Source organism: Rhinoraja longicauda, chromosome 40 (genome assembly GCF_053455715.1).
Source record: "Rhinoraja longicauda isolate Sanriku21f chromosome 40, sRhiLon1.1, whole genome shotgun sequence".
In the NCBI taxonomy this organism is placed as follows: Eukaryota; Metazoa; Chordata; class Chondrichthyes; order Rajiformes; family Arhynchobatidae; genus Rhinoraja; species Rhinoraja longicauda.
The window spans coordinates 87,373-112,905 of record NC_135992.1 but is presented as its reverse complement, the minus strand read 5'-3'; the positions used below and the strand labels follow the sequence as shown (position 1 = coordinate 112,905).

The window sequence follows — 25,533 nt, the reverse complement described above, 5'->3', positions numbered from 1 at the left end:
CTCTCCCTCTCTCTCTCTCTCTCTCTCTCTCCTGTCTCTCTCTCTCTGTCTTTCTCTCTCTCTCTGTCTCTCTCTCTCTCTCTCTCTCTCTCCACTTTTCTCCACCTCTTCTCTCATTCTTCATCCTCGTTTCTCACCCTGAGTTTCTCTCCCCATTTCTCCACCTCTCTCTCACCCCTCTCCTGCTTCTCTCTTCCTCTTACCCTCTCCTATCCTTCTCCCTCTCTCCCCCTTCCTCTCTCTCTTTCCCACCCATTCTCTCTCCCTCACCCTCCCCTATCACGGACTCCCTCTTGTCCCGGCAGTGTAGTTAGTTAGTGCAGGAAATTCCCTCCAGCTGATGGAGTCTGTGCAGACTAGCGATCGTACCGGATCACACACAGCATCCCAGACCAGTGTGGGAGGGAACGGAGCATCAGGTGGAAACGCACGCGGTCACGAGGAGAACGTACCGACTCCGTACAGACAGCGGCCGTAGCCAGGATAGAACCGGTGTCTGTGTCTGTGTCTGTGTCTGTGTCTGTGTCTGTGTCTGTGTCTGTGTCTGTGTCTGTGTCTGTGTCTGTGTCTGTGTCTGTGTCTGTGTCTGTGTCCCCCCCCTCCCCTCCCCCCCCCTTCACTCCACTCTGCCGCTGTTTGTAGGGGAGGAGACGTGACAGTGCCGCAGAGTCTGTGCTCTCCACCTCTCTGTGTGGAACGAGGTGGTGACTGTGCCCGAGAGAGGGGCTGTGGACACAGTGCGTAGACCACTGCTCATCCAGGTCAGTGCCCCCCCCCCGTACCCGAGACCCCCTCCCCTGTCCCTCCTCTCCCCATCGCCCCCCCTCTCCCCTCCCCTCTCCCTTCCCCTCAACCCCCTCTCCCTCACCCCTCTCCCCGACCCTCACCCCCTCCCTCACCCTCTCCCCCTCCCCTCTCCACCTCCCCCCTCCCCTCACCCCCCTCCCTCAGCCCTCACCCCCTCTCCCCTCCCCTCTCCACCTCCCCCTCTCCCTCACCCTCCCCTCACCACTCCCCTCTCCCCCTCCCCTCTCCCCCTCCTCTCACCCCCCCCTCCCCCTCTCCCTCACCCCCCCTCCCCTCACCCCTCTCCCCCTCCCTCACCCCCTCCCCACCCCCCTCCCTCATCCCCTCTCCCCCTCCTCTCACCCCCCCTCCCCCTCCGCTCACCCCCCTCCCCTCTCTCCCTCCTCTCACCCCCCTCCCCTCTCCCCCTCCTCTCACCCCCCTCCCTTCACCCCCTCCCCTCATCCCCTCTCCCCCTCCTCTCACCCCCCCCTCCCCTCCGCTCACCCCCCTCCCCTCTCCCCCTCCTCTCACCCCCCTCCCCTCTCCCCTCCTCTCACCCCCCTCCCCTCACCCCCCTCCCCTCATCCCCTCTCCCCCTCCTCTCACCCCCTCCCCTCTCCCCCTCCTCTCACCCCCCTCCCCTCACCCCCCTCCCCTCATCCCTCTCCCCCTCCTCTCACCCCCCTCCCCTCTCCCCTCTCCTCTCCCCTCTCCCCCTCCCCTCTCCCCCTCTCCCCCTCCCCTCCCCTCACCCTCTCCCTCACCCCCCTCCCCTCTCACCCCCCCCTCACCCCTCCTCTCACCCCCTCCCCTCTACCCCTCACCCCCTCCCCTCCCCTCTCCCCCTCCCTCACCACTGCCTCCCTCTCTCCACAGCCGGAGGGTTCGGAGACGGAGCTGACCCACAGCTCGCTGATCTGCCCGGCAGGTACGTGCCCTGGGCCCGTGTGGGCATTTTATGTATGTGTCGCCGTGCTCTGCGTTTGGGTGTGAGAGCTCCCCGCCCCTCACCCCATCACCCGCCCTCACCCCCTCACCCGCCCCCTCACCCACCCCCTCACCCACCCCCCTCACCCGCCCCCTCACCCCCTCACCCGCCCCTCACCCCTCACCCGCCCCCTCACCCGCCCCTCACCGCCCCCTCACCCCCTCACCCGCCCCCTCACCCGCCCCCTCACCCCCTCACCCGCCCCCTCACCCCCTCACCGCCCCCCTCGCCCCCTCACCCGCCCCCTCACCCCCTCACCCCTCACCCGCCCCCTCACCCCCTCACCCGCCCCCTCACCCGCCCCCTCACCCCCTCACCCGCCCCTTCACCCCCTCACCGCCCCCTCACCCCCTCACACGCCCCCTCACCCCCTCACCCGCCCCCTCACCCCTCACCCGCCCCCTCACCCCCTCACCCGCCCCTCACCTACCCCCTCACCCGCCCCCTCACCCGCCCCCTCACCCCACCCCCACCCCCCCTCACCCGCCCCCTCACCCCCTCACCCCCTCACCCCTCACCCGCCCCCTCACCCCTCACACCGCCCCTCACCCGCTCACCCCCTCTCCCGCCCTTCACCCCCTCACCCGCCCCCTCACCCGCCCCCTCACCCGCCCCCTCACCCGCCCCCTCACCCCCTCACCCGCCCCCTCACCCCCTCACCCGCCCGCTCACCCCCTCACCCGCCCCCTCACCCGTCCCCTCACCCCTCACCCGCCCCCTCACCTGCCCCCTCACCCACCTCCTCACCCCCGCACCCGCTCCCTCACCCGCCCCCTCACCCCCTCACCCGTCCCTCACCCACCCCCCCGCCCCCCCGCCCCCTCACCCCCTCACCCACACCTACACCTGCACCAGTCAGTCAGGAAAAGGTCGGGAGAGAAGGAGCTGAACACAAGCGAACACTGAAGTAATGGCAGACAAGTTGGTGCAGTGTGTTTCCTGCAGGATGTGGGAAGGTAGGGACCGCTGGAGCTTGTGGGAGCTACACCTGGAAGAACTGTGTCCAGGTGCAGCTCCTGACTGGACGTGTGGTGGAGTTGGAGAGGCAGTTGGATGACCTCAGGGCCATCCGGGAATGCGAGTTTCCTCGACAGGACCTATTGTGAGGCTGTCACGCCAAGGGTCCAGGTCGAGCGAAGGTGGGAGACTGTTTCAGGGGGGAGTGGACGTGGACCCCAGGAGACCCCAGTGCCTGTGCCTATTGCAAATAGGTACATCCTCTTGGGAGCTGTCGGGGCAGAAGGCGCTTCCAGTCTGAGCAGCGGACATGTTGGCTCTAATCCAGGCACGGAAACTCGAGCGGGGAGACCGAAGTCAGGAAGAGCCATAGTAGTGGGTGACTCCATTGTCCGAGGTGCGGACAGTAGATTCTGTGGCGGCAAGCGGGACTCGAGGTTGGTCTGTTGCCTCCCTGGTGCAAGGGTTCAAGACATCACGGAGAGGCTTCAGAACATCCTAGCGAGGGAAGGTGATCAGTAGTTGTGCATGTGGGCACGAACGACGTCGGGAGGAAGAGGAAGGAGGTACTGCAACGTGAGTTTAGAGAGTTGGGAAGAAGACTGAGAAGTAGGACGTCAAGGGTGGTTATCTCTGGACTGTTACCTGTACCTCGTGCTGGTGAGGGCAGGAATAGAGAGGTCGGGGATATGAATGTATGGCTGAGGGGCTGGTGCAGGGAGCAGGGATTTAGATTTCTAGACCACTGGGATCTCTTCTGGGGTAGGGGTGACCTGTACAAAAGGGACGGGTTACACCTTAACAGCAGGGGGACCAACATTCTGGCAGACAGGTTTGCTAGTGCTACATGTGTGGGTTTAAACTAAGTAGTGGGGGGGAGGGATTGACAAATTGGGAATATGAAGATGGGGTTAAAGGGGAAGCAAATACAGGAGAAATTGCAAAGGACTCTCGAATAAATGGGAAGAGAAGTTCTAGATGGGATAAGAGAGTAAGGTCAGGGCCAATTGTGACCGGTGTGAGAGGGGAGGTGAATAACAAAGTTAAAGTGTTGTATTTAAATGCGCAAAGTATTAAAAAATAAAGTAGATGAGCTTGAGGCTCAGTTAGACATTGGCAAATATGATGTGGGAATCACTGAGACATGGCTGCAAGAGGACCAGGGCTGGGAACTGAATATTCAGGGGTACACAACATATAGAAAAGACAGACAGGTGGGGAGAGGGGGTGGGGTCGCTCTGTTGGTGAGGAATGATATTCATTCCCTTGCAAGGGGTGACATAGAATCAGATGTAGAATCAGTATGGATAGAGATGAGGAATTGTAAGGGTAAAAAGACCCTAATGGGAGTTATCTACAGGCCCCCAAACAGTAGCCTCGACATAGAGTGCAAGTTGAATCGGGAGATAAAATTGGCATGTCGCAAATGTAATGCTACGGTGGTTATGGGAGATTTCAACATGCAGGTAGACTGGGAAAATCAGGTTGGTAATGGACCCCAGGAAAGGGAGTTTGTGGAGTGCCTCCGTGATGGATTCTTAGAACAGCTTGTACTGGAGCCTACCAGGGAGAAGGCAATTCTGGATTTAGTGTTATGTAATGAACCTGACCTGATAAGGGAACTCGAGGTAAAAGATCCATTAGGAGGCAGTGACCACAATATGAAAAGTTTCACTCTACAAATGGAGAGGGAGAAGGGAAAATCGGAACAGTATAGCAAAGGGGATTACAGAGGCATGAGGCAGGAGCTGGCCAGAATTGACTGGAAGGAGGCCCGAGCAGGGAAGACGGTGGAACAGCAATGGCAGGTATTCCTGGGAATAATGCAGAAGTTGCAGGATCAATTTATCCCAAAGAGGAGGAAAGATTCTAAGGGGAGTAAGAGGCACCTGTGGCTGACAAGGGAAGTCAAGGACAACATAAAAATAAAAGGGAAGAAGTATAACATAGCAAAGAAGAGTGGGAAGCCAGAGGATTGGGACTCTTTTAAAGAGCAACAGAAGATAACTAAGAAGGCAATACGGGGAGAAAAGATGAGGTACGAGGGTAAACTAGCCAATAATATAAAGGAGGATAGTAAAAGCTTTTTTAGGTATGTGACGAGGAAAAAAATAGTCAAGGCAAATGTGGGTCCCTTGAAGACAGAAGCAGGGGAATTTATTATGGGGAACAAGGAAATGGCAGACGAGTTGAACAGGTACTTTGGATCTGTCTTCACTGAGGAGGATACAAACAATCTCCCAGATGTTCTAGTGACCGGAGATCCTAGGGTGACAGAGGAACTGGAGGAAATCCACATTAGGCAGGAAATGGTGTTGGGTAGACTAATGGGACTCAAGGCTGATAAATCCCCTGGGCCTGATGGTCTGCATCCCAGGGTACTTAAGGAGGTGGCTCTAGAAATCATGTTCTATACATTCAGGATCAGTTTCTGTGGATTGGAGGGTAGCTAATGTTGTCCCACTTTTTAAGAAAGGAGGGAGAGAGAAAACGGGAAATTATACACCAGTTAGTCTGACATCAGTGGTGGGGAAGATGCTGGAGTCAATTATAAAAGACAAAATTGCGGAACATTTGGACAGTAGTAACAGGATCGTTCCGAGTCAGCATGGATTTATGAAGAGGAAATCGTGCTTGACTAATCTTCTGGAATTTTTTGAGGATGTAACTAGGAAAATTGACAGGGTAGTGCCGGTGGATGTGATGCACCTTAACTTTCAGAAAGCCTTCGACAAGGTCCCACATAGGAGATTAATGGGCAAAATTAGAGCACATGGTATTGGAGGTAGGGTACTGACATGGATAGAAAATTGGTTGGCAGACAGAAAGCAAAGAGTGGGGATAAATGGGTCCCTTGCAGAATGGCAGGCAGTGCACTAGCAAGGCTCGGTGCTGGGACCGCAGCTATTTACAATATACATTAATGACTTGGATGAAGGGATTAAAAGTACCATTAGCAAATTTGGAGATGATACACAACTGGGTGGCCGTGTGAACTGTGAGGAAGATGCTATGAGGTTGCAGGGTAACTTGGACAGGTTGTGTGAGTGGGCGGATGCATGGCAGATGCAGTTTAATGTGGATAAGTGTGAGGTTATCCACTTTGGTGGTAAGAATAGGAAAGCAGATTATTATCTGAATGGTGTCAAGTTAGGAAAAGGGGACGTACAACGAGATCTGGGTGTCCTAGTGCATCAGTCACTGAAAGGAAGCATGCAGGCACAGCAGGCAGTGAAGAAAGCCCATGGAATGTTGGCCTTCATAACAAGAGGAGTTGAGTATAGGAGCAGAGGTCCTTCTGCAGTTGTACAGGGCCCTAGTGAGGCAGCACCTGGAGTACTGTGTGCAGTTTTGGTCTCCAAATTTGAGGAAGGATATTCTTGCTGTTGAGGGCATGCAGCGTAGGTTTACTAGGTTAATTCCCGGAATGGCGGGACTGTCATATGTTGAAAGACTGGAGCGACTAGGCTTGTATACACTGGAATTTAGAAGGATGAGAGGGGATCTTATCGAAACGTATAAGATTATTAAAGGGTTGGACACGTTAGAGGCAGGAAACATGTTCCCAATGTTGGGGGAGTCCAGAACCAGGGGCCACAGTTTAAGAATAAGGGGTAGGCCATTTAGAACGGAGATGAGGAGAGTTAGAAATCTGTGGAGGCCAAGTCTCTGAATGCATTCAAGAGAGAGCTAGATAGAGCTCTTAACGATAGCGGAGTCAGGGGGTATGGGGAGAAGGCAGGAACGGGGTACTGATTGAGAATGATCAACCATGATCACATTGTATGGTGGTGCTGGCTTGAAGGGCCGAATGGCCTCCTCCTGCATCTATTGTCTATTGTCTCTGCCCTCTGCCCCTCACCCCCTCGCCCACACCCACACCAGTCTCTGCCCCTCACCCCCTCGCCCACACCCACACCAGTCTCTGCCCTCTGCCCCTCACCCACACCAGTCTCTGCTCTCTGCCCCTCACCCACACCAGTCTCTGCCCCTCACCCACACCAGTCTCTGCCCTTCACCCACACCAGTCTCTGCCCCTCACCCCCTCACCCGCCCCCTCACCCACACCCACCAGTCTCTGCTCTCTGCCCCTCACCCACACCAGTCTCTGCCCCTCACCCACACCAGTCTCTGCCCCTCACCCACCCCCTCACCCACACCAGTCTCTGCCCCTCACCCACACCAGTCTCTGCCCCTCACCCACACCAGTCTCTGCCCTCTGCCCCTCGCCCCCTCAGCCTTCCTCAGCCTTTCTACTGTCCCTGTGTGAACCTCCTTCCTCTCTGTGTCTGCCTCATCCCTCGCGGGGCTTTGATAAACTTCTCAAAGAGATCGGCGATAAACGCAGGAACCCAACAGTGCCTGTAGACAGGGATAGAGTAAAGATTTACAGTCCAGACGCAAGGAACTGCAGATGCTGGAGTCCTGAGCAAAACCCAAAGAGCTGGAGTAACTCAGCGGGTCAGGCAGCATCTGTGGGGGGAATGGCGAGACTCTGTTTCAAGTCTGAAGTAGGGCCCCTGGCTGAAACATCACCTGCCCCCACTCCCTCCACAGATGCTGTCTGACACTGAGTTACTGATATCAGACTGACATCAGTCTGAAGAAGGGTCTCGACCCGAAACGTCACCCATTCCTTCTCTCCTGAGATGCTGTCTGACCCGCTGAGTTACTCCAGTACTTTGTGATTTTCTATAGGTTTAGGGTGAGAAGGGAAAGATTTAAGAGGAACCTGAGGGGCAACGTTTTCATAGAGGGTGGTGGGTGTATGGAAGGAGCTGCCAATAGTTGAGGCAAGGACTGGAACAGCATTGAAAAGGCACCTGAACAGGTGTCTGGATAGGGTAGGTTTGGAGGGATATGGGCCAAATGCGGGCAGGTGGGACTAGTGTATGGGGCATGTTGGTCAGCATGGATGGGTTGGGCCGAAGGGCCTGTTTCCCTGCTCTCCAGTCTCTACCTCTGCATCCTGTCCATGTGTTCCACTCCAGGTGAAAGTGTGATGGAGGAAATCGAGCTGCAAGTCCCGGAGGATGTTGTGGAAGGATCAACACGAGCTTCTGTCACGGTGTTGGGTGAGCAGACCAGATGCTTGGGTTGTGTTGCTGCCCTGACATTGTGGGAGAGAAGGGCCATCTCACTCTATGCCATCACCCATCTACGAAGGGCCTCAACCCTCCACTGGCTGGTCCCCAAATACAATGTGCTGCACTAACTCAACGGCTCAGGCAGCATCCCTGGAGGCAATAGACACGCAACCTTGTGGCTCGGGACCCTACTCCATAGTTTAGTATTGAGATACAGCGCGGAAACAGGCCTTTCGGCCCACTGAGTCCGTGCCTACCAGCGATCCCCACACACTATCACTATCCTTCACACATGAGGGACAATTTGCAATGTTACCAAGCCAATTAACCTACAAACCTGTACGTCATTGGAATGTGGGAGGAAACCGAAGTAACCGGAGAAAACTCAGGCAGGTGATGGAAGAATGTACAAACTGTACAGACAGCACCCGTGATCAGGATCAAACCTGGGTCTGTGGGTCTGTGAGGTAACAACTCTACCACTGCACCACCATGCCATGCCGCCATGCTTAGCTTCCCCATTCAGTTGGCACGTTATGTTACATTTGTAGAAGACATTGGTGAGGTTACATTTGGAGTATTGTGTTCAGCTTTGGCCACCAGGTATTGTAAGCTCCAAACCGTGCAGGTAAAACCTACAAGGATATTGCCAGGACTAGAGGGCCTGCAGTACAGGGAGAGAGATGTTGGGCAGACTGGGATTTGCACCTTGGAGGGCAGGAGGCGTAGATTGTTTTGTCTGGAATGACCGAGGTTGAGGAGAGACCTGATAAAATTAGAGACAGTTGGAGCCTTTTCCCAGGGTGGACATGTCAAATACCAGGGTGAAAGGGACAACATTTAAAGGAGATTTAGGAACGTTTAGGAAGCAATAACCAGAGGACACAGGTTAAGGTGAGGGGGATGATTTAATTGGAGCTGAGGGTTATCATTTTCAGACAGACAATGGTGGGTGTATGGAACGAGCTGCCAGAGGACGTGGTTGAGGCAGGTGCTATAACAGCATTTAAAGAGTATTTGGACAGGTACATGGATGGGTATGATTTAGAGGGATATGGGCCAAATGTGGATCGGTGGGACTAGTGTAGATGGGGCATCTTGATCAGTAGTGGCCCGTTTCCATGCTCTGTCAGTATGGCGGGCAGGTATTTGACAGAGTGGTGGGTGTCTGGAACATGACCTGTGACATGGTGGAGGCAACCACCATTATGGTGTTTAACAGGTTTTTAGATTGGACATGTGTAGAGAATGGAGGATCATGTGTGGCCATGAGTTTAGTTTATGTCAGCATCATGTTTGACATCAATATAATGGGGCGGAATGAGGGTGAGTTCCTGGGGTTCACTGTTTATGTTGTGTTCATTAATTAGAGCCATCATCAGGATGGTGAAGAAGGCTTTGGATGCATGGACCTTCATCAGTTAGGGATTGAGTTCACAGGTGGGGACGTCAGGCAGCTTTACAAGACACCTGTGAGGCTGCACGGGGTCTTGTGTCATCTTGTTCCCCCCGCTGCTGAAAGGTGGAAAGAGTTCAGAGAAGATTTACGAGGACGTGGCCAGGACTCGAGGGCCAGAGCTGTAGGGAAAGGTTGGGCACTGGAGGGTCCACTGGAGAGAGGACCACTGGAATGGGGGGCACTGGATGGTGGAGCACTGGAGGGAGGGTCCACTGGATGGTGGGGAACTGGAGGGAGGGTCCACTGGATGGTGGGGAACTGGAGGGAGGGTTCACTGGAGAGGGTCCACTGGATGGTGGGCCACTGGAGGGAGGGTCCACTGGATGGCGGGACACTGGAGGGGGGTCCACTGGAGGGAGGACCACTGGATGGTGCGACACTGGAGGGAGGGTCCACTGGAGGGAGGGTCCACTGGAGAGAGGGTCCATTGGAGGGAGGGTCCTCTGGAGAGAGGGTCCACTGGAGGGAGGGTCCACTGGAGAGAGGGTCCACTGGAGGGAGGGTCCACTGGAGAGAGGGTCCACTGGAGAGAGGGTCCACTGGAGGGATGGTCCTCTGGAGAGAGGTTCCACTGGAGGGAGGGTCCACTGGAGAGAGGGTCCACTGGAGGGAGGGTCCACTGGAGAGAGGGTCCACTGGAGAGAGGGTCCACTGGAGGGATGGTCCACTGGAGAGAGGGTCCACTGGAGGGAGGGTCCACTGGAGAGAGGGTCCACTGGAGAGAGGGTCCACTGGAGAGAGGGTCCACTGGAGAGAGGGTCCACTGGAGAGAGGGTCCACTGGAGGGAGGACCACTGGATGGTGGGCCACTGGAGGGAGGGTCCACTGGATGGCGGGACACTGCAGGGGGGGTCCACTGGAGGGAGGACCACTGGATGGTGCGACACTGGAGGGAGGGCCCACTGGAGAGAGGGTCCACTGGAGAGAGGGTCCATTGGAGGGAGGGTCCTCTGGAGAGAGGGTCCACTGGATGGTGCGACACTGGAGGGAGGGTCCACTGGAGGGAGGGTCCACTGGAGAGAGGGTCCATTGGAGGGAGGGTCCTCTGGAGAGAGGGTCCACTGGAGGGAGGGTCCACTGGAGAGAGGGTCCACTGGAGGGAGGGTCCACTGGAGAGAGGGTCCACTGGAGAGAGGGTCCACTGGAGGGATGGTCCTCTGGAGAGAGGTTCCACTGGAGGGAGGGTCCACTGGAGAGAGGGTCCACTGGAGGGAGGGTCCACTGGAGAGAGGGTCCACTGGAGAGAGGGTCCACTGGAGGGATGGTCCACTGGAGAGAGGGTCCACTGGAGGGAAGGTCCACTGGAGAGAGGGTCCACTGGAGAGAGGGTCCACTGGAGAGAGGGTCCACTGGAGAGAGGGTCCACTGGAGAGAGGGTCCACTGGAGGGAGGACCACTGGATGGTGGGCCACTGGAGGGAGGGTCCACTGGATGGCGGGACACTGCAGGGGGGGTCCACTGGAGGGAGGACCACTGGATGGTGCGACACTGGAGGGAGGGCCCACTGGAGAGAGGGTCCACTGGAGAGAGGGTCCACTGGAGGGAGGACCACTGGATGGTGCGACACTGGAGGGTGGGTCCACTGGAGGGAGGGTTCACTGGAGAGAGGGTCCACTGGAGAGAGGGTCCACTGGAGGGAGGATCACTGGATGGTGCGACACTGGAGGGAGGGTCCACTGGAGGGAGGGTCCACTGGAGGGGGTCCACTGGAATGGGGGTGGCATTGCCACTCGCTGTGCAGCATGTTGGGGGGGGGCCATTATAGAGCACCAGGGTGGTCAGTGACTCTGACCCTCTCTCACCCTTAGGGGACCTGATGGGCAGTGCCATGGAGAACCTGGACAGTTTGCTGCGATTACCCACGGGCTGTGGGGAGCAGAACATGGTGAAGTTCACCCCCAACATCGTGGTGCTGAGTTACCTGGAGAAAACCCACCAGCTCTCTCCCAAAATCAGGTCCAAAGCTGTGGGCTTCCTGCAGACAGGTATCGCTCCCAGCGAGGCCTGCACTCACTGCGGGCTGGCACCCAGGGGGCAGGGAGGGGGGGGCAGAGGGGCAGGGGCATGGAGGGGGGGGCAGGGTGAGAGGGGAGGGGGCAGGGAGGGGAGGGGGCAGGGAGCGGAGGGGAGGGGGCAGGGTGGGGAGGGGAGGGGGCAGGGTGGGGAGGGGAGGGGGCAGAGGGAAGGGGGTAGGGAGGGGAGGGATAGGATGGATGGGGAGGCGACGGTGGGATGCAGTGGCAGGAGGGATGGGGGAGGAGGGGTATGGTGGATAAGGAGGGGGCTGTAGGAGGGGTTTGAAAGGGGAGGGGGATAGAAGTGTTTGTCAGAGTATGAGCCTCTATGTGGCTGTGCATGAATGTGTATGTGTGTCTGTGTTTGTGCCTGTACATGTTGTGTACGCGTGTTTGTGTTTGAGTTGCCTGTGTATGTGTGTGTGTGTACACGTGTTTGTGTTTGAGTTGCCTGTGTATGTGTGTGTGTGTGCGCATGTGTTTGTGTTTATGTGTCTGTATTCATGTGTGTGACTGCATTAGTGTGTCTGTGTATATGTGTGTCTGTGTATGTGTGTCTGTATGTGTGTCTGTGGACATATGTGTGTGTGCCTGTATGTGTGTGTGCATTTGTGCGTCTGCACGTATGTGTGTCTGTCTATATTCGTGCTTCTGTGTATATGTGGGTGTGTCTGTGTACGTGTGTCTGCATTCGTGTGTCTATCTCTGTCAGTCTGTGTGCGTTTGTGTCTGTACGGGATGTGTTTGTGCATGTCTGTGTGTATACGCGAGTGTCTCTGTGTGCGCTAGCGTTTGTTTGAGTGTCTATGTGTGCGTGTGTTTGTATTAGTGTCTGTGTGTATATGTGAGTGTTTGTGTGTGTGCGTGTGTTTGTATTAGTGTGTGTGTGTATATGTGAGTGTGTGCGTGTGCGCGCGTTTGTGTGAGTGTGTGTGTGTTTGTGTGAGTGTGTGTGTGTGTGTGTATTTTTGTGTGTGTGTGCGTTTGAGTGTCTGAGTGTTTGTGTGAGTGCGTGCGTTTGTGTGCATGCGTTTGTGTGAGTGTGTGCGCCTTTGTGTGTGTGTGTCTCTGTGTGTGTGTTTGTGTGTGTGTGTCTGTGCGTTTGTGTGAGTGCGTGCGCGCATTTGTGTGTGTGTGTCTGTGCGCGTTTGTGTGTGTGTGTCTGTGTGTGTTTGTGTGAGTGTCTCTGTGTTTGTGTGAGTATCTCTGTATATGTGCATTTGTGCGTGTGTGTCTATGTGTGCATTTGTGTGTGTGTGAGTGTCTGTGTGCGTGCGTTTGTGTGTGTCTGTGTGTGCAGGCGTTTGTGTGAGTGCGTGCGTTTGTGTGAGTGTCTATGTGTGTGTGTGCGTGCGTTTGTGTGTGTGTGTGTGTGTGCAGGCGTTTGTGTGAGTGCGTGCGTTTGTGTGAGTGTCTATGTGTGTGTGTGTGCGTGCGTTTGTGTGTGTGCAGGCGTTTGTGTGAGTGTCTATGTGTGTGTGTGCGTGCGTTTGTGTGTGTGTGTTCAGGCATTTGTGTGTGTGTGTGCATGCGTTTGTGTGAGTGTCTATGTGTGTGTGCGTGCGTTTGTGTGAGTGTGCGTGTGTTTGTGTGAGTGTCTGTGTGTGTGCGTTGGTATAAATGTCTGTTTGTGTGGGTGTGTGTGTATGCGTTTGTGTGAGTCTCTATTTGTGTGAGTGTGAATGCGTGTGTTTGTGTGTGTTTGTGCGTGTGTGTTTGTGTGTTTGTGTGCGTTTGTGTGAGTGTCTGTATGTGCATTTGTGTGTGTGTGTGTGTGTGTGTGCGCGTGCGTTTGTGTGTGTCTGTGCATTTGTGTGTCCGTGTGTGCATTTGTGTGTGTGTGTATGCGCGCGTTTGTGTATGTGTGCGTTTTTGTGTGTGCGTGCGTTTGTGTGTACGTTTGTGTGTGTGTGCGTTTGTGTGTACGTTTGTGTGTCTGTGCGTTTGTGTGTGTGTCTCTGTGCGTTTGTGTGAGTGTCTCTGTGCGTTTGTGTGAGTGTGTGTGTGTGCATTTGAGTGAGTGTGTGTGTGTGTGTGTGTGTGTGTGTGTGTGTGTGTGTGTGTGTGTGTGTGTGTGTGTGTGTGTGTGTGTGTGTGTGTGTGTGTGTGAGTTAGTGTCACAGGCACACAGCACGGAAACAGACCCTTCATCCTATCTCATCCATGCCGACCACCATGGCCCATCTACACTAGTCCCACCGGCCCTTGTTTGGCCAATATCCTTCTAAATCTTTCCTATTCCTCTCCGTGTCTGAGTAAATGTTGTTATTGCACCTGCCCCGATCACCTCCTCTGGCAGCTCTATCCACATCACCACCGTTCTCTGAGTGAAAAGGTTACACCTCTGGTTCTTTCCCCTCTCACCTTAAACCTGTCCTCTGATTCTTGATTCCTCAAGTTTCTTAAATCCCCTTTCACCTTTAAACCATGCACTGTCAGGTTTGATATGTGCACCCTGATAAAAAAGGTTCTCTGTCGACCATATCTGTGCCTCTCATAATGTTAGACACGTCTATCAGCAAACTCCTTCTACCCCCTGCCCTCACCACACTGCTATGTGTCTGTTTGTGTGTGTGTCACACTGTGTGTGTGTGCGCCAGTGTGAGCGTGGCTGTGTGTGTGGGTGACAGTGTGTGTGTCACGCTGTGTGTGTGCGACAGTGTGTGCGCCACTGTGTGTGTGAGCGACAGTGTGAGCATGGCTGTGTGTGTGAGCGAAAGTGTGTGTGTCACGCTGTGTGTGTGTGCGACAGTGTGTGCGCCACTGTGTGTGTGAGCGACAGTGTGAGCGTGGCTGTGTGTGTGCGCGCGCTCGGCTGTGCGCATGACTGCATGTACATGTGTGTGCGAGACTGTGTATGTGTCTGTGTGCATGAATCTGTGCATTTGTGCTTGTGTATGCGTAACTATATGTGCGTGACTCAGTGTGTGTACATGTGTGTGCATGTGTCTGCCTGTGTGTATTGTCTGTGCGTGACTCTGTGTACATGTGTGTGCATGTGTGTATTGTGTGTGCGTGACTGTGTGTGTGTGCATGTGTCTGTGACTGTGTTTCAGTTTAGTTTATTGTCCTGTGTACGGTGAAAAGCTTTTGTTGCGCGCTATCCAGTCAGCAGAAAGACAATACATGATTACAATCCAGCCATTTATAGTGCATAGATAAATAGAATAACGTTTAGTGCCAGTTTAAGCCAGCAAAGTCCAATCAAGGATAGTCCAAGGGTCTCCAATGAGGTAGATAATAGTTCAGCACTTCTCTAGGGTTGTGGTAGGATGATTCAGTTGCCTGATAACAGCTGGGAATATAGACATAGAAACAGAGAAAATAGGTGCAGGAGGAGGCCATTTGGCTTTCGAGCCAGCACCGCCATTCATTATGATCATGGCTGATCATCCAAAATCAGTAACCAGTGCCAGCCTTTTCCCCATACCCCTTGATTCCACTAGCCCCTGGAGCTTTATCTAACTCTCTTTTAAATTCATGCAGTGAATTGGCCTCCACTGCCCTCTGTGGCAGAGAGTTCCACAAATTCACAACTCTCTGGGTGAAAACGTTTTTTCTCATCTCAGTTTTAAATGGCCTCCCCTTTATTCTTAGACTGTGTGGCCCCTGGTTCTGGACTCCCCCAACATTGGGAACATTTTTTCTGTATCTAGCTTGTCCAGTCCTTTTATAATTTTATACGTCTCTCTAAGATCCCCTCTCATCTTTCTAAACTCCAGTGAATATAAGCCCAGTCTTTCCAATCTTTCCTCATCTGACAGTCCCGTCATTCCAGGGATTAACCTCGTGAACCTTCACTGCACTGCTTCAATTACAAGGCCCTCAAATTAGGAGATCAAAACTGTACACAATACTCCAGATGTGGTCTTACCAGGGCCCTGTACAACTGCAGAAGAACCTCTTTACTCCTATACTCAAATCCTCTCGTGATGAAGGCCAACAGCTTTCTTCACTGCCATCTGTACCTGCATATTAACTTTCAGTGACTGGTGCACAAGGACACCCAGGTCTCACTGCACTTCCCCTTTACCTAATCTGACACCATTGAGATAATAATCTGCCTCCTTGTTTTTGCCGCCAAAGTGGATAACCTCACATTTATCTACATTATACTGCATCTGCCATGCATCTGCTCACTCACTCAACCTGTCCAGGTCACCCTGCAACCTCCTAACATCCTCTTTGCATTTCTCTGTCCCTGAATCTGGAGGTGTGCCTGATGGGAGAGGGGGGTAGAGGGAGTGGCCAGGGTGCGACTCGCCTTTGATTATGTTGCTGGCCTTGCCGAGGCAGCTTGTGATATAAATGGAGTCAATGGAAGGGAGGTTGGTTTGTGTGGTGGTCTGGGCTGTGTCCACAGTTCTCTGCACTTTCTTGCGGTCTTGGATGGAGCTGTTCCCAAACCAAGCTGTGATGCATCCTGATAAAATGCTTTGTATGTTGCATCTGGAGACGTTGGTGAGAGTTGGAGGAGACATGTTGAACTCTCTCAGCCTTCTGAGGTACGAGACGTGTTGGTGTGCTCTATTGGTCAACATGAGTGCTCCAGTTGTTGGTGATATTAACTCCTAGGAATTTGAAGTTTTAACCATCTCGACTTCAGCACCTGGGGTATGTGAACTGTGTGTGTGTGTGTGTGTGTGTGTGTGTGTGTGTGTGTGTGTGTGTGTGACCCTGTGTGTGTGTGTGTGACCCTGTGTGTGTGTGTGTGTGTGTGTGTGTGTGTGTGTGTGTGTGTGTGTGTGACCCTGTGTGTGTGTGTGTGTGTGTCTGACCCCCCCGTGGGCAGTGCCACCCTAACCCCCCCCCCCCCCCAGGTTACCAGCGAGAACTCACCTACAAGCACCATGACGGATCCTTCAGCGCCTTCGGCTCCAGCGACCCCGAGGGCAACACCTGGTGAGGGGACGGCAGCCCCCTGACCCCAGCCTGACCCTGTCCAGACTCCAGCCTGACCCTGTCCAGACCCCAGCCTGACCCCGTCCAGACCCCAGCCTGACCCCTATCCCCACACCCGTTCATGCCCCCATTCCTACATCCACTCGTCCCCCGCCCTCTCTCCCCCCGCCCCCTCTCCCCGCCCTCTCTCTCCCCGCCCTCTCTCTCCCCGCCCCCTCTCCCCCGCCCTCTCTCCCCCCGCCCTCTCTCCCCCCGCCCCCCCTCTCCCCCGCCCCCTCTCCCCCGCCCCCTCTCCCCGCCCTCTCTCCCCTGCCCTCCCCCCCGCCACTCTTGTCTCCTCTCCCCTGCTCCCTACTGCATCCCCCTCTCCTCTCTCTATTCTACTTCCCCCACTCTCTCGATTTCCCTCTCCCATCCATCTCCCGCATACCCTTTCCCATCTTGTCCCACATCCTCTGCTCCCTCCTCTCCCCCTCCCCCTCTCTCCCCCCTCTCTCCCCCCTCTCTCCCCCCCTCTCTCCCCCCTCTCCCCCCTCTCTCCTCAGCCTGTCCATCTCTCTCTCTCCTCAGGCTGACAGCCTTCGTTCTGCGTTCCTTCCTCCAAGCCCGGCCCTACATCTTCATTGACGAGGCGGTGCTGCGCCAGGCAGCCACCTTCCTCACCGCCAACCACCTGCCCACTGGCTGCTTCGCCAGCGTAGGGCACCTCTTCCACAAAGCCCTCAAGGTGGGCACCCGGCCGGCGGGTGGGGGGAGGGGGAGGAGAGGGGGAGGGGGAGGGGAGGGGGAGGTGTGAGGAGAGTTTGTGGGCAGATGTGAGGGAGCTGTGGAAGAGCTGTGGGGGGGGCGGTGAGGGAGCGCCGTGCTGTGGGGGGGCGGAGGGGGGTCTCCTGGGAGTGGCGGGGGCTGTAAATGGTGACCTGTTGACTCTCTCCAGGGGGGAGTGGATGACACGGTCTCCCTCTCTGCCTACGTGACCACTTCCTTACTGGAGCTGCAGAGACTGAGGCCCAACATCGTGAGTGACGGCATCACCGGGGGGGGGGGGGGTAATGTGTGGGGGGGGTGTAATAGGGAGATAGAGGGGAGGGGAGGGGGAGGGTGATGTGTGGGGGGAGTGTAATGGGGAGATAGAGGGGAGGGGGAGAGTGAAACAAGAGGGTGGAGGTGGGAGAGAGGAGAGAGGGGCCAGACTGTAGGCAAGGGAACGAGGAAAGGGGAGACAGAGGGGAGGGAGGGAAAGAGGATAAAGTGTGAGGGGTGTGAGAGAAAGGAAGGAGAGAGTGTAAGAGCAGGGTGTTGGGAGGGAGAGAGTGGGTGGCAGGTGAATGGTTGGAGAAGAGGGAGAGAGAGATGGATGTAGTGAGAGAAGAGGTGAGATGGGGTGATGAGGGAGGGGAGGAGAGGAGAAGGGAGGGAGGGAGGGAGGGAGGGAGGGAGGGAGGGAGGGAGTGAGTGAGGGAGTGAGTGAGGGTGGTGGTGGTGGGGGGGGGGGGGGACTGATCCCTCTTCTCTGCTTCTGACCATCTCTCGTCTGCCTCCTTTCAGGCCTCCCAGGTTTATGAAGAATCTCAGAACAGACGTCGCCGCAGACATTTGATCGTTGATCTAGGTTGGTGCAGGCTCCGTGCCTTCTGACAGGGCCTAACCCAGGCCTAACCCAAGCTTCTGGGCCTAAACTAGGCCTACCCAGGCCTAATCCAGTCCCCCAGGCATAACCCAGGCCTACCCCAGGCAACCAGGGCCTAACCCAGTCCCCCATGCTTAACCCAGGCTACCAGGGCCTAACCCAGGCCTAACCCGTTCTCCCGGAGCTTATTCCAGGCTCCCAGGCCTACCCCAGGCAACCAGGGCCTAACCCAGGCCTAACCCGTTCCACTGGAGCTTATTCCAGGCTCCCAGGGCCTAACCTAGACCCCTGAAACTACTGTGGGGAAAGCAGATGAACAGAGCCTGTATCAGTGCTTGGGACTAATTTCCTGTGGTCATTACGTAACCGTGGTTACCGGAGCGACACTACTCGGGCTTTCAGTGTTTCACACGTGATCGACGGGGAGGTAAAAGAGGTGGAGGAGTTGTGTTATTGATCAGGGAGAGAGGCACGGCAGCACTTAGAGAACGTACTACTGAGACAGTGTGGGTGGAGCACAGATACATGAGCTGTGCAGGCACTCATGGGATTGTATGTAGACACCCCAATATCAAGCGGCTATCGCAGACTCACCAAGACCTCCACTGCGATCGGCCGGTCGAATTTGCCCCATGCGGTCGGGGGCTTGAAACTCCAGCCTGGAAATTGGGGAATCCAGAAAAAATCTGGAACCAATGATGCTGGAAAATCTATGGAAGACCAGTAGTTAAGAAGGGAAGTGGAGATAATGCAGGATACTGCAAGCCTCACATCAGTATTTATTCACAAAATGCTGGAGTAACTCAGCAGGTCAGGCAGCATCTCAGGAGAGAAGGAATGGGCGATGTTTCGGGTCGAGACCCTTCTTCAGACGACAGCCTCACATCAGTGCTAGGGAAACTCTTGGAGAGAATTTTTCGGGTTTGGATTTGCCCCCATTTGGAAGAGAATGGGGTAATTAGGGCCAGTCACCAAGGCTTTGTACACGGCAGGTTGAGTCTCACTGATGTGATTAAGTATGTTAAGGAGGTGCTCAATGAGGGCAGGGCGGTGGATGTCTGTTTGGATTTCAGTAAGGCATTTGATATAGTTCAAATATCAACCTGAGCACGTGTAGGTTTTGAATTATGGAAGGAGAAATGTAAAGGGAATATATACAATTGATGGCATGACGCCTCACAGCATTAATGTACAGAGAGATCTTGGGGTCCAAGTCCATAACTGTCTGAAAGTGAAAACACGAGTAGATAGACTGTCTACTGGCAAAGAAGGCATCTGGTATGCTTGCTTTCATAAGTCGGGGCATTGAATACAAGTCACAAAGGCATGATGCAGGACTTTGGTTAGGCCACATTTGGAGTACCGAGTCCAGTTGTTGTCGCTCCATCACAGGGCAGATGTGGAGGCTTTGGAGAGGGGGCTGAGGAATCGGGATTAGCTACAGTCAGACTTGGATCGTTTTCTCTGGAATACCAAAGGTTGCGGGGATTCTGACAGGTAAATAAAATTAGGAGAGACATGGATAAATAGACAGTCTCAACCTTGATCTCCAGGGTGAAAAGATCAAATGCTAGAGGACACGGCTTTAAGGTGAGGGGGCAGAGATTAAAGGAGATGTACCAGGCAAGGTTTTTGACACAAGGCTGGTGCAGGGAAGATGCAAAGATCTTAGTGAATGCTCCCGCAATCTCCTCTCTTGCCTCTCCCAATAACCTGCAATCGACTCCATCAGATGCTGAGGATTTATCCACTTTAATGCTCTTTAATAACCCCAATACCTCCTCATTCTTAATCTCAAACTGCCCTTGCATATTAGTATTGCCCACAATGATCTCACTGCCCTCCACATCAGCCTTGGTGATAAAACAGATGCAAAGTGTTCCAAACACAAATCCCTTCCTTTATCCCTGAGTGGCCCTGCCATCTCTATGCTTAACCTCTTACAGATTGGAAACAGGCTATCATGCCCTATCTAGGCTGGATCCATTTACCCGCGTTTGCCCCTGATCCTTGTAAAGTTTCCCTATCCATGTACCTGTCCAAGTGTTATATTACCTGCCTCAATACCCTCCTCTGCCAACTCGTTCCATATACCCAACAACCTCTGAGTGGAAAAAGTTACCCGTCATATTAAATCATTACCCTCTCCTTAATCTCATGTCCTCTGGAGCCTGATTTCCCTAATGTGGGTAAAATGCCTTGTGTGTTCATCCTATCTGTTCCCCTCATGATTTTATACGCCTCTATAAGTTCACCCCTCATCTCCTGCGCTCTATGCAGTCCCAGCCTACTCAACCTCTCCCTATAGCACAGGCCCTCGAGTCCGGGCAACATCCTTGTAAATCCTCTCTGTGCCCTTTCCGGCTTGACAACATCTTTCCTACAACAAGGTTCCCAGAACTAAACACAATATGCAAAGTTGGGAGGTCATGTTGCAGTTATATAAGACATTAGTGGGGCATCACCAGCGTAGATAACTACAACATCACCTCCCAACCTCTATACTCAATATTCTGGGTGATGAAGACCAATGTTCCAAAAGCCTTTTTGTCCACCCTATCTACCTGTGACTCCATCTTCAATGAACTATGTACCTGCATTCCTAGATTTAAAAAACAAATAGATGCAGAGGAGGTATAAAACTCCACAGAGCCCCACCATTCACTGTGTGGGTCCTGAGAGGAACCCTTTTCACACAGAGGGTGGTGGGGATATGGACCGAGTTGCCACAGATGTCCCATAATACACCACCTCACATTGTGATAAATTCCATCAACCATTCCACCGGGCCAATCGATCAAGATCCTGCTGCAATCTTTCACATCCACCTTCACCATCTGCAAAACCACCCACGTTTGTATCATCTGCAAACTTGCTAATCTTGCCATGTACGTTCTCATCCAAACGATTGATATAGATGACAAACAGCACCAAAGCCTGAGGCACACCACACATCACAGGACAATCAGTGACGGAGAACCATCTGGTGGTAGACCAGTAAAGGACCAACATTAGCTGCTCTCCTCTGCAGGATCCTCTGATAGAAGTATACAAACTTATGAGAGGCATAGACAGAGGAGACAGTCAGACCTTATTGTCAGGTTGGAAATGTCAGAGTACAGATCCTGTTTGAGTAAGTGTTTAGTTTAGTGTAGTGTAGTTTAGTTTAAAGATGCAGCATAGACTCAGGCCATTCGGCCCACCGAGTCCACATCGACCAGCGATCACCGCACACTTGCACGATCCTAGACACACTGGACACGATTTACAATTATACCAAGCCAATTAACCTTCAACCTCTTTAGGGTGTGGGACAAAACCAACGATCTCGGAGTAAATCTCAGTAGATCTCGGGTTGGGGGAGAGCATACAAACTCCGTACAGACAGCACCCGTGGTCAGGATGGAAGGCAGATCTCTGGTGCTGTAAGGCAGCAAGTCTACCGCTGCCCACCGTGGTTTGCACAGTGGGTGGTGGGTGTCTGGAAGCTGCTGCCAGGTGGTGGTGTGGAGGTAGATACGATAGTGGTGTTTACGGGACTTTAGGCAGCAACATGGATATGGAGGGATATGGAACACGTGCAGGCACACCAGATTGGTTTGATTTGCTTCATGTTGGGTATGGACATTGTGGGCCGAATGGCTGTTCCTGTCCCGTCCTGAAACGTCACTGATCCACGTTCTCCAGGGATGCTGCCTGACCTGCTGATTACTCCAGCACGTGTCTTTATTTGTAACCCGGCACCTGCAGTTGCTGTCCTGGTTCCCGTTACATGGTTGGGTCTGGGCCAGTCTCCTCACTCACACATTCCTCACCCCCTTCATTTCTCCCCTCGCCTTCCACAGATCTAGAGTTTGCTCTCGACCTTCCCCTGCCCTCCAACTTCAAGGTGAGGGCATGTTGGACTGGGGGGGGAGGGGGGGGCACTGTGGGTGGGGTGGGGGGCTGGAGGTGGGGGAGGGGCATTGGGTGTGAGGGAGGGTGAAGGGGGTATGAGGGACGAGCGGGGTGACGGACAGTGGGTGGAGTGGGGGGTGTTTGGGGTGGGGGAGGGACTGGAGCAGGTGCAGGATATGGGGGGAGGGGGTTGGAGGTGGGAAGGGGCAATAGGTGGGAGGGAGAGAGGGGTAAGGGGGTTATGAGGGGTATCGAGAGGTGCAATGTTGTGGGTGAGGGGCAGTGGGAGGGGCGAGGGGTAATGTGGGGGAGGGGGGTGAGGGGCAGTGGGAGGGGCGAGGGGTAATGTGGGGGAGGGGGGTGAGGGACAGTGGGAGGGGCGAGGGGTAATGTGGGCGAGGGGTAATGTGGGGGAGGGGGGTGAGGGACAGTGGGAGGGGCGAGAGCTAATGGGGAGGGAGGGGTAATGTGGGGGGAGGGGTGAGGGACTGGGGACAACTGGTTCTGGGGGGGAGGTGCTCAGAGAGAGGGTGGGGGGGGAATGGGGAGCGGGTGGGGGTGGAGGAGATACTTGGAGGGAGGGGGAACACATTCTCCAGGAGTCTAGCCTCCTCTCCCTGACCCTCCGTCTGTGTCTTGCACCCCGTGTAGGCGGACGTGGTAGACGGGTCCCTGGACTGTCTGCGTCAGGCCCTGGAGACGGTGAACAACACCTACACCCTCGCCCTCCTCGCCTACGCCTTCACCCTTGCTGGAGACGAGCCCTCGAGGGACAGCACCCTCCTCCGGCTGGATGCCCTCGCCATCAATGAGGGTGAGGACACAGGCAGGCTCCCTGTCCCCTCCCTCTCCACCCCTTCCCCTCACCTCCCTCCACCCCTCCATCCCTTGTCCCCTACCTCCACACTGACCTCTATCCCTCACCTCCTACATCCACCCACCTCCTACCTCTACCCCTTGCCCTACCTCTACCCCTTGCCCTACCTCTACCCCTTGCCCTACCTCTACCCCTTGCCCTACCTCTACCCCTTGCCCTACCTCTACCCCTTGCCCTACCTCTACCCCTTGCCCTACCTCTACCCCTTGCCCTACCTCTACCACTTGCCCTACCTCTACCCCTTGCCCTACCTCTACCCCTTGCCCTACCTCTACCCACCCCTCACCTCATACATCCAGTCCTCACCCCCTTTATAGTACACAAACAGTAACGGCCCAGCACATAACCATGAGGCACACCACTTGTCACAGGCCTCCAGTCAAGAAGTTACCTTCCACCATCACCCTCTGCTTCCTTCCATGAAGCCAATATTCTATCCATTCACCAATCTCTCCTTGGATTCCATGCTATTTAACCTTTGAGAGCAGCCTACCATGTGGAACCTTGTCGAATGCTTTGCTGTCCATATATACATCTACAGCTCTGTCCTCATCACCTGTTTGGTCATGACTTCAAAAAGCTCAGTCAGATTTGTGGGAAGCGATCTCCCATATACAAAAACCATGCTGACCACAACATGATACGTTTTAATCTGCAATTTGAGAGGGAGAAGGTGATATTGGATGTGTTGGTATTGTGACTGAGCAAAGAGGACTCCAGAGGCTCGAGGGAGGAGCGGGCCAAAGTTGACTGGAAAAGGACCCTAGCAGGGATGATGGTGGAACAGCAATGGCAGGAATTTCTGGGAATAATCCAGAAAATGCAGGATCTTTTCATTCCAAAGAGGAAGAAAGATTCTAGGTGGAGAAAGAGGTGACCGTGGCTGACAAGGGAAGTCAAGGACACCATAAAACTAAAAGAGAAGGCGTATAATAGAATATTTTCTAAATGGGGTGAGAATCCAGAAATCAAAGGTACAAAGGGATTTGGGAGTTCTGGTGCAAGATTCCCAAAACGTTAACCTGCATGTAGAATCGGGAGTTAAAGTAAATTCAAAGCTTCCATTTGTTTCTAAGAGGGCTTGGATACAAAAACAGGGATGTAATGTCGAGGCGCTCGTAAGGCTGCATTTGGAATATTGTCAGCAACTTTGGGCACCATATCTGAGGGAGGATGTGCTGGTTCGGGAGAGGGTCCAGAGGAGGTTTACATGAATGATTCCAGGAATGAGTTGCTTAACCAATGATGAGCGTTGGTCAGCACTGGGCCCGTATTCGCTGGAGTTTAGAAGGATGAGGGGGGGCCTCATTGAAACGTACAGATTAGTGAAAGGCTTGGACAGAGTGGATGTGGAGAGGATGTTTCCACCAGTGGGAGAGTCTAGGACTAGAGGTCACAGCCTCAGAATTAAAGGACCTTCTTTTAGGAAGAGGATGAGAAATTTCTTTAGTCAGAGGGTGGTGAATCTGTGGAATTATTTGCCACAGAAGGCTCTGGAGGCCGTCAGTGGATACTTTTAAGGCACAGATAAGATAGATTCTTGATTAGTGCGGGTGTCAGAGGTTATGGGGAGAAGGCAGGAGAATGGAATGTGGAGGGAGAGATAGACAATAGACAATAGGTGCAGGAGGAGGCCATTCGGCCCTTCGAGCCAGCACCGCCATTCAATGTGATCATGGCTGATCATTCTCAATCAGTACCCCGTTCCTGCCTTCTCCCCATAGCCCCTTACTCCGCTATCATTAAGAGCTCTATCTAGCTCTCTCTTGAATGCATTCAGAGAATTGGCCTCCACTGCCTTCTGAAGCAGAGAATTCCAGAGATTCACAACTCTCTGACTGAAAAAGTTATTCCTCATCTCAGTTCTAAATGGCCTACCCCTTATTCTTAAACTGTGGCCCCTGGTTCTGGACTCCCCCAACATTGGGAACATGTTCCTGCCTCTAACGTGTCCAACCCCTTAATCTTATACGTTTCGATAAGATCCCCTCTCATTCTTCTAAATTCCAGTGTATACAAGCCTAGTCGCTCCAGTCTTTCAACATATGACAGTCCCGCCATTCCAGGAATTAACCTAGTAAACCTACGCTGCACGCCTTCAATAGCAAGAATATCCTTCCTCAAATTTGGAGACCAAAACTGCACACAGTACTCCAGGTGCGGTCTCACTAGGGCCCTGTACAACTGCAGAAGGACCTCTTTGCTCCTATACTCAACTCCTCTTGTTCTGAAGGCCAATATTCCATTGGCTTTCTTCACTGCCTGCTGTACCTGCATGCTTCCTTTCAGATAAAAATCCATGATTGAATGGTGTGGACTTGATGGGCCGAAAGGCTCAATTCTAATCCTATCATTTATGACTCTTTAACCTGACTGTCCCTAATCAGCCCTTGCCCGTCCAAATGCCTGTATATCCTATCCCTCAGAATACTCTCCACTAACTTACCAACTACAGTTGTTAAGCTCACCGGCCTATTGTTCCCAGTATTTTCCCTGCAGCCCTTCTTGAAAAGAGGCACAACATTTGCCACCCTCCAATCCTCTGGCACTTCTCCTGTATTTAAGGATGACTCATAAATTTCAAGCAGGCCTCCCGCAATTTCCTCTCTAGTTTCCCGCAATGTCCTCGGATATATCTGATCAGGCACCAGAGATTTGTCTACCTTCAAACACGACGGTACCTTCAGCACCTCTTCCACCGTAACATTGACTGCTCTCAGGACACTTCCATTGGCTGTCCCAAGTTCCTCCGTCCTGTCTTTCTTTTTGGAAAATACAGGAGAAATACTGAGGACCCTCTCTCTCTCTCCCCCCTGACCCTCTCTCTCTCTCCCCTGACCCTCTCTCTCTCTCTCCCCTGACCCCCTCTCTCTCCCCCTGACCCTCTCTATCCCCCCTGACCCTCTCCCTCTCTCTCCCCCCTGACCCTCTC

General features: G+C 54.0%; 1 protein-coding gene across 1 annotated transcript; it reads left to right on the top strand.

The window, feature by feature from the left end:
* Positions 1 to 649: 649 nt before the first annotated feature.
* LOC144611362 (alpha-2-macroglobulin-like protein 1) lies at positions 650 to 22,918 on the top strand. Its single transcript, XM_078430433.1, has 10 exons — positions 650 to 761; positions 1,666 to 1,717; positions 7,726 to 7,809; positions 11,089 to 11,265; positions 16,116 to 16,197; positions 16,768 to 16,924; positions 17,135 to 17,215; positions 17,746 to 17,809; positions 21,673 to 21,716; positions 22,376 to 22,918. Exons 3-10 carry the CDS (start codon positions 7,737 to 7,739, stop codon positions 22,916 to 22,918), a joined length of 1,221 nt encoding a protein of 406 aa, XP_078286559.1. The 5' UTR covers positions 650 to 761; positions 1,666 to 1,717; positions 7,726 to 7,736.
* Positions 22,919 to 25,533: the final 2,615 nt, after the last annotated feature.